The sequence below is a fragment of the Lathyrus oleraceus genome, chromosome 1, assembly GCF_024323335.1.
Source record: "Lathyrus oleraceus cultivar Zhongwan6 chromosome 1, CAAS_Psat_ZW6_1.0, whole genome shotgun sequence".
NCBI lineage: Eukaryota > Viridiplantae > Streptophyta > Magnoliopsida > Fabales > Fabaceae > Lathyrus > Lathyrus oleraceus.
Window position 1 is genome coordinate 24,038,463 of NC_066579.1, and position 9,508 is coordinate 24,047,970.

The 9,508-nt window shown below is 31.6% G+C and overlaps 1 protein-coding gene across 1 annotated transcript; it reads left to right on the top strand.

Moving 5' to 3' along the window:
* Window positions 1-6,645: 6,645 nt before the first annotated feature.
* Window positions 6,646-7,401, top strand: LOC127088017 (thaumatin-like protein 1b). Its single transcript, XM_051028929.1, has one exon. It carries the CDS (start codon window positions 6,646-6,648, stop codon window positions 7,399-7,401), a length of 756 nt encoding a protein of 251 aa, XP_050884886.1.
* The last annotated feature ends 2,107 nt before the right edge of the window (window positions 7,402-9,508 follow it).

A 9,508-nucleotide genomic window follows, 5' to 3' on the forward strand; every position in this document is an offset into this window, starting at 1 on the left:
ACCTTTTTGCATTTGAAAAAAAGAATACAATCCTTTATAGGATCAGGTATTGTGTCAAAGATGACATATCAAAATCCTATATTTTTTGAGAATGGTCAATGCAAGTTTTCCCCCTTAAGATACGAGACGATGAAGATGTTCAAAACATGTTTCTTAGTCATGAACATTCAGGCATGGATTGTATCGAGTTGTACATTACTCTATAACCATGTATACCGTCTCAACAGTCTCAACTAACCGATCAGGATGCAGCTGGTGAAGATGCTGCAGATGATGCACAATGGTCGGATGAACTCAACCCAAAAGCAGAAGTAGAAGTCGACGTTGTTGATGAAGAAGAAGAGGAGACCGAGATACAGGTTGATCACATCCTGAACAACGACGATGAAGATGAGGCTCAACCACCACCAATACCTCCTAGTCATGCCTACAATCCTCCTCAACATATGACAAATATGGATCTTCACGACGATGAAACGTCCGACAGTGTCTTCTATAATCCGTATTCGAGACCAGTAGGCGAATTAAAGGTGGGAGACATGTTTCGTACCAAAGAAGAATGTGTCTTGGCAATCAAAAAATTCCACATGAACAACTTTGCTGACTTTACAGTGAAACGCACTGATTCTAGAAGGTATGTTATCAAATGTCGTAACATGCTTTGTAAGTTTCGTTTGGCTGCATCTTACAAGAAGAAAAATGACTCTTGGGAGATCGCTTCAATAGACCCACCACACAGTTGCGTTGCAACTAACGTTGAACAAGATCACCGTAAACTGAGCACAACTTTGATATGTCAAGACATTCTGCCATTGGTAAATAAAGACCCATCAGTGAAGGTAAGTATAATTATATCCCATATCCGAACAACATATAATTATACTCCATCTTACAAGAAAGCATGGATTGCGAGGACAAAGGCTGTTGAACAGGTTTTCGGCAACTGGGAGGATTCATTCAAGGAATTACCACGGTTTTTATGGGCACTAAAAACTTATGTCCCAGGAACTGTGGCAATTCTGGAGACAATGCCAGCAATGATGCCAGACGGAACCTGCGCTACAGGTAATAGAATATTTCACCGTCTCTTTTGGGCATTTGACCCGTGCATCAAAGGTTTCGCTTTCTGCAAACCTCTCCTACAAATTGATGGCACCTGGTTATACGGAAAATACAAGGGTACTTTGCTCATGGCAGTTGCACAAGACGGTAACAACAATGTATTTCCCATTGCCTTTGCTCTTGTTGAAGGTGAAACGGCTGGTGGATGGGGTTTCTTTCTTCGACATCTCAGAACGCATGTCGCTCCACAAGCCAATCTATGTTTGATTTCAGATAGACATGCTGCCATTGAAAGTGCCTACAACAACCATGACAACAGATGGCATGATCCTCATTCTACACATGTCTACTGTATCAGACACATTGCACAAAACTTCATGCGTGCTATAAAAGATAAGAATCTTCGCAAGAAGGTGGTGAATGCTGGGTATGCTTTAACTCAACCGTCATTTCAATATTATCGTGATGAGATTCGACTGTCTAATGAAGACGCGGGGAGATGGGGACAAGAGCATTTGGACAAGAGCATTTGACGGTGGTTGTCGATGGGGCCACATGACAACAAACATTGTGGAATGCATGAACGGGGTTTTCAAAGGGATTCGAAATCTGCCAATAACCGCCTTGGTAAGATCAACCTATTATAGGTTGACTTCTATGTTCGCAACCAGAGGTGAAAGATGGAGTGCAGTGTTAATGTCCGGACAAGTATTCAGTGAGTGTTGCATGAAGGTCATGAAAGAGGAGAGAATCAAAGCTACGACACACGTTGTAACAGTGTTTGACCGTCATAGACAAAATTTCAGCATCCAGGAAACAATGGGCAACAACGAGGGGAGACCAAATTTAGCCTACGCTGTTAGACTACACAGAAGTTGGTGCGATTGTGGAAAATTTCAGGCCTTCCGCATACCTTGCTCCCATGTCATTGCAGCATGCGCTTATACTCGTCAAGACGCTTACACCCATTTATCTGATGTGTACAAGGCCAACACCATCATGAATGTATATAGTCGAAGCTTTTCAGTACTACCAATGGAGGATTACTGGCCTCCATATGAAGGAGATATTGTTTGGCACAATGAACAGATGCATAGAAAGAAGAAAGGAAGGCCAAACAGCACACGTATCAGAACAGAGATGGATTCCACAGATAAAATGATAAGATTATGTAGTATCTATTGTCAACCAGGACACAACAAAAACAACTGTCCCAATCAAGGAGCATCATCTAAATCTTAAGATTTTTGTAACATTTTATTTAGATCTTAAGCTTTTTTTAACATTTTATCTAGATCTTAAGCTTTTGATAACATTGTATTTCTGTAACAATCAATCATTATATATCATTAAGTTCTTGTTACAACGAGTTTCATAACCAACATCAGTACAAAACATCTGAAAACATAAATAATTCTAACTGATTACAACAATCAAATTAATGTCGTCTCGACCGAACATCATTTCCCTAGCATCCTTATCAGTCTTCATTCGCACCCAACCAAAGATACTGTCAAGTCTCTCAATACTTCTGATTTTTTCCCCTTCTGGTATTTTCCCGTCTAACCATCGAACCAGCTCCCTCTTCAGTTGATCTAACGTGGTGATGTTCCAAAACAGCATCACCAATTGAGGTTTGTCTCTCGCATAAATCACCTTACCGTATCGACGACGAACATCAAACATGATAGCCAAATGATTATATGAGTTGTGGAACAATAGGTCACACAACACATCTATTTATAAGACAAAAAAGGCATTTTATGAGGGACTCGCCAATTGAGTTGGCGACTCCTCTTAAAACCTACACATAGGCGCCAATTGGATTGGCTAGGGCATCTGCCCTAGCCAATCCAATTGGCACCTCCATTCAAGTTTTAAGAAGAGTCGCCATATGAACAACTTTCATGTTCATCAAAAATCCATTTGAAACTTGGAAGCTCATCATTCATTTCAAAACATTATAGGTCATTTTGACAGAAACCCTAATTTTGGGTCAACTTCGCAGGGACCTAACTCACTCATTTTTAATTATTTTGAGGTGGGACCAAGTGAATTGGAAAATTTAAGATGTCTACTTCAGTTGTTATGTTGGACAAAATTTCATAACTCTAAAAGAAACACATGAAATAATGCAAGACATTATAGGTCATTTTGACAGAAACCCTAATTTTGGGTCAAGTTCGCAGGGACCTAACTCACTCATTTTTAATTATTTTGAGGTGGGACCAAGTGCATTGCAAAATTTAAGATGTCTACTTCAGTTGTTATATTGGACAAAATTTCATAACTCTAAAAGAAACACATGAAATAATGCAAGACATTTTAGGTCAGATTACAGTTGAAAAACTCAGAAGTCCAACTTCAACTGCCCATAACTTTCTCATAAAAAATCCAAATGATGCAAAATTTATATCCAAATTCATTTTCTTGAAAAGATCTACAACTTTCATGTTGGAGGTTTTTTCAATTGAGCCTTTTTTAAGGGAGTCGCCAATTGGATTGGCGACCCCTCTTAAAAATAACACATAGGCGCCAATTGGATTGGCTATGGCAGGTGCCCTAGCCAATCCAATTGGTGCCTCCTTGCAATTTTTAAGAGGGGTCGCCAATCCAATTGGCGCCTCCTCCTAAAAGTGGGGTATTTTGGGAATTTTCTTGAAAAGTGGGGTATTTTGGGAATTTTTTCGAAAATGTGGGTTATCTCGGTAAAAAAACCACATTGTTTACCCATAATATTAAAATACATTGTTTAAAGAAATTCATATTTTGACAAATCTGATTCATCGTCGTTGTTATTCTTGGAGAACAGCATATCTTTAATGTTATCTATATTTTTTGTATACCCTTTGTGCACATTATTTTCTAAGTTCAATGGATTGCATGCATCCAATTTCTGATAAGTTATCTGTTCTAACTGTGAGAATTTTTTTCTTTACTGGAAATTCATCTCAGAGATCTATTCCAACATTTCATTATCTTGAAAAAATATTTTCATGATAAATTCGTTTACAAGAAAGAGAACAAGATATATATTGATGGATGTAGAGATTTTATGGTGGATTGATGTGTTGACAATATCTGCATTGTTACTTTATGAATGTAGGGTATAGATTCGTTGTTATAGCCGAGTAACGAAACCCCTTGATTCGTTTTTAAAACCTATGAAAAAAGTTTTTCTATTTTAATTAAAAATAAATATGGACTTTACTGAGGTAATATGTTACTTGCAAAAATTGGTGAATGATTATAAAATTGAAAGTAATATGTCTTGTTTCCTTTTCAATTTTTTACGATTCACCATGTTTTGTGTTGCAATTGCTTGCAATTTACAACATGTTTAAGAATAAATTTCTCAATGTTATCAACCGAGGAAAGTAATAAATTATGGAGTGTTTTCTTTGATTGCCAACATATGAAGTTTATTTCAAAAATACAACAACTACATCAACACCACTATGTGAAATAAATTGTAAGAGCTGAAAAAATGTTTTGTTCAAAATAGACTAACAACATTCAACATAAAACATTGAAGATTTTTTATGTATTGCAATCCATCCCAAAGAATAATGCCTATGAGTTTTGATTGGAGTGACTACATATAAGTTATGTTTAGGATAAAATCTGATTAATGAGTGTTTTTATAATAAAATTTGATTATCTAATCTCTCGATTATTACATAAAAAGAAGGAATAAATAATTAATTTACCAAAAAAAAATACAACTTTTGAAGAAATAAAAACATAAATTGGATTTGTTGGGATTCGTATGTCCTGAATTATTTTTCTCTTTGGTTACATTCTAAACAGAGAGAATATGTGGTATTTATACCTCAATTTTTTGTTGGATGAGATAAAAAATTTATCATAAAAATTAATTATTTGTAATAGTGGATGTCGCAATAAAATATTGTTTAGACTTTTGTATTTTGATTTTTAGAAAATAACGAGATATAAAATATGAGATAAAAGCCGAGCTCAATTTAATTAAATATAATATTAATCAATAAATGTCCGTTTTAGAAAAAATCAAATATAAGATGATTTATAAAATAAAAACCTCATTTTTATTCTGAATAAAGCATAAAATTACAGAAATTGAGAATCGAAACTCAAATTCTAAATTATATTTTTTATTTGTTTTTATACAAAAGCAAGGGATACGATTTTATTTTAAAAAATTAAAATGATACATTTCAGATTATTTAACCTCAATTTTTAATAACTGAAATAAACTTTTTATCATAAAATATATTATTTATAATAATAATTTTTTATCTCAAATTATTATTACACAATTCTTATATAAGTCCAATTTATCTTAAAATATAATAATTATACAACACTTTTTGTCTTAATCTAGTTATGGATATATCTCCCACGTAAACACATAAGTGTTTTTTTTAAGTTGCTTGAGAGACTTCATTTATATTTTATTTTATTTAATAACCAAAATGATGAGAAGATGATTTATAAAATAAAAACGTCATTTTTATTCTAAATAAAACACAAAATTACATAAAGTGAGAATTAAAACTCAAATCCTAAACTACATTTTTTATTTGTTTTAACAAAATCAAGGAGTAAAATTTTATTTTAAAAATATTAAAATGACACGTTTTAGATTATTTAATCTCAACTTTTAATTAATTGAAGTAAAATTTTTATCATAAAATATGTTAGTTATAATAGTAATTTTTTTATCTCAAAATAATTATTACAAAATTTTTATAAATAAGTCACTCTCAATTTATCTTAAAATATAATGATTATACAACACTTTTTTGTCTTAATCTAGTTATGTATATATCTTCCATGTAAACTTGCCACATATAAGTGTTTTTTTTTGTTTTGTTTGAGAGACTTCATTTATAATTTAATATTTATCGTTAACATAAGACATATTTTATTCGGTAATATCTTTTAGTGTATTTCGTTTTATTAGTATACTATTTAATTTAATAAACTTTGATTTGTTAAACTTTTAATTTATTTTGTAGGACATATATATTATGCCTTTTACAGTATTTAACTCCTAGTTTTCTTTTTTTCTTTTTTGTGGGTAGAGAATTGACTATCAGCTTTTCTGCTTTTTTTTAGTTAAGGAATTATGATAAAATTGTTTTTCTTTTGACAGATGATAAAATTGAATCTTGAATTTTAGGGAATCTTTTTTATTCAAGGAATTACAATAAAATAGTATCTTGAATTCTGTAAATATCAAAATTTTCAAAAGGCATATATTAGGTAATTAATGCTTTAATTAATTTGATGATATTTAATTTCCTTTTTTCTTTTTAGAGATTTGATATGCTTGCTAAGTAAGCCTTTTTCCTGAGATATGCTTGAGAGTCCTCCCTATTAAACATGAGTGATGGCGTACCAAAAAAATGGCATATCCTTATACATTAAGTTTAATTCCATTTTTAAAAGGCAAAAAATGAATAACCAGATTTTTTCCGATTAAACATACTACTTATTATGTATATATAATATGCAAATAGTAGCTTCTATGTATAATTTCTTTCTATACAAGCATTATTCTTTAATAAAAATTCAATGCATTGGAAAATAGCATTATCAATGTCTTCAATGATGGTTCAAGTGTTTGTGTCTTTTATAATATTTCTCACCATTTTGGTTTCAAAAGGAAATGCTAGACCTAAGCCTGACCCATATGCCGGTGGAGTCAGTATCATAATTATCAATGGTGGTTATGATACAATTTGGCCAGCAGTGCATACAGAAAGAGGGCATAGAGTGGTTCCCTCTGGAGTCAAATTGGAGTCTGAAGAACAATATGAACTCAAGATCCCTGATACATGGGCAGGAACAATATGGGCTAGAACAGGTTGCAGTGGAAACCCTCATAGCAGTTTTCATTGTGCTATTGGAGATTGTGGTACCAACAATATTCATTGCCATTACAGCAAACCAACACCTCCTGTGACTCAAGTGAAATTTGATTTGGTTCCAAAAGGTGGTAGCAGTTCTTATAAAGTAGACTTTAAAGATGGCTTTAGTGTACCTGTTACATTAACTCCATGTGAATCGAAATGCGAGAAAATTATGTGCATCACAAATTTAGACGACGAATGTCCAGATTGGTTGGCTGTGTATAGTAATGAAGGGAGAAAGATTGGTTGCAAGAGTCCATGTTATACAACTAGAGAGCCAAAGGATTGCTGCACTGGTGAATATGCTTCACCTGAAATGTGCGCATTGAATGAATATACGGACCTTTTAGATAAAAAATGTCCAAGTGTTGTTTCTAATGCTTTTGATGAAACTCATTTTACATGTTTTGAAGGGACTAGCTTTTACATATTATTCAACTGACCAGTTATTCAACTAGCTTTTCTATTCTACCAAATAGCTAAGCGGTAAAGACCGGTTTTAAATAACCACCGCAGTCGCCTAAAGAACTTCACGATTTCGGTTGGTATAAATATTATAATAAACTTTTTTTATAATTATTATACTCTGAATTAATCACAATTTATTTTGTATTATAAAAAACTCTAAATAATATGTTGGTATTGGCATTTTCAGATACTATTTTGTCACGATCGATTTTTCGGTTAACGGAGAGTTAAACCTTGGTCAAAGGTAATAAACTGATGGTACGTTTTATAATTATCGAGTGGAAAGATATGAAGTGTTTCTATTTTATTTCAATTTGTGTCTGTTAATTAACTAAGTTGGATATTTGAGACGGAGGTGAGTTATTTCACCAACTTGTGTATTATGGTGATTTGCTCTTAATTTATCACGTTGTTACTTTCTTGCTGATGTAACTTTTTGTTTCCATGTACCATCGAAGGGTGAGTAATGTAACTCTAGCTGTGTGAACTTGCGTTCAGACGAGCACGAGCACAACAGCAGAGAAAAATAAATATTTATTTTTTTATGAGATTTTTATTATAGGTCGTATTAAAAATAATATTATTCCATTTTAAAAATGATAAACAAAGATATTCAAAATTATATCGAAGCATGTAAAATAATATTATGAGAATATATTAAAGAATATCAAAGCAATTTATTTTATTTCTCTGATCAAGAAGTTACATATTAAAATAATAAAGTTTATTAATAATCAAATCAAAGAATCAATATAAATCCTTATGTTTTCTCTCTTCAAATCTAACTCAACCTCACCAAATCAAAGAATCAAGGTATCATTCTTTCTCTTGAAAATATGATTTGTTATATTTTTAAATTAATAGTTTTTGTGTTGGAATATTTACTGATATGTAACCTCCATGAAGCAATTCTCTTCTTTCTTTTTAAGTCTAATTCTTCAACTAGTGTTACATATCACATGACTAAAGAACCACAATTTCACTTTGTCAGTATGTATACAACTGCATTATTCATTGGTAACTTCTTTAATAGTTTTATTTCTCACCTCATTCAATTTTTAAAGTTATCAATTTTCCTTATTTTTTTTTCAAATAAAAAAAATGCTACTTATAATATTTTAAGACAATTCTTCAATTTATGCTCTATAATTCACCAAAAGTAACTCTATAATTTATTAATAATAAATAATAATATATAAAGCCAAAATTTTGTTTTGGTGTAGCTTATTTTTATTTCAAATCTAACTTTTTTAATTTTAAAAATTAAAAAATAATTTTATAAAAAACAGTTGCACAGTTGAATATATAACTTAGGTTTTTTACCTTTCCTTTTATATTTATTTTCACATAAAGCAATAAAGGGGAGGTTAACAACGGAGATTATCAAAAGTGTAACTGCGAGAACAAATGAATGGAAAGTGAAAAATGGAAAGGAAAGAGAAAGGAAGAGGATGGATTTCATTCAACCCACGCCCTCCACTAGTCTCTATAGTCTTTAATCTCTATTCTTTATGTTCTCTTTAGTCTTTAATCTCTATTTTTTTTTCTCTATAATTCTCTTTATTCTTTAATCTCTATTTTATTGTTTTCTATAATTCTCTTTATTCTTTAATCTCTATTTTATTGTTTTCTTTAATCTTTATTTTATCCGGTGGAAGGTATGTTATTCATTATTATGCTTTTATTGTTTTCAATATCTTTTATTTTTTTAACACATAATCACAAAAGGTTGATAGACGTTCACTCCAGATGTATTATTATTCCATTTTTCAATCAACATAAAAAAAAGTAAATCAATAAGTTTATGCTAATTTTCATAATTTTATGTTAATTTTTATGTGTTAGAACAATAAAAAAGCGGACAAATGGGCACGGAGTGTCCGTTTGGACGCTAGTACAAATAAAATAATATACGCAAGATGCCTCAATTAGAATATTTTAATATTGCATGATTTTAAATTTTATGTCATTTGCGTAAAATCTACATTTATTTGACACAAAATGTTTATGAACATACCTTGAGGACGACATGATAATGCACCATTTTCTCTAGCATCCATCCATGTTAACATATGATATTA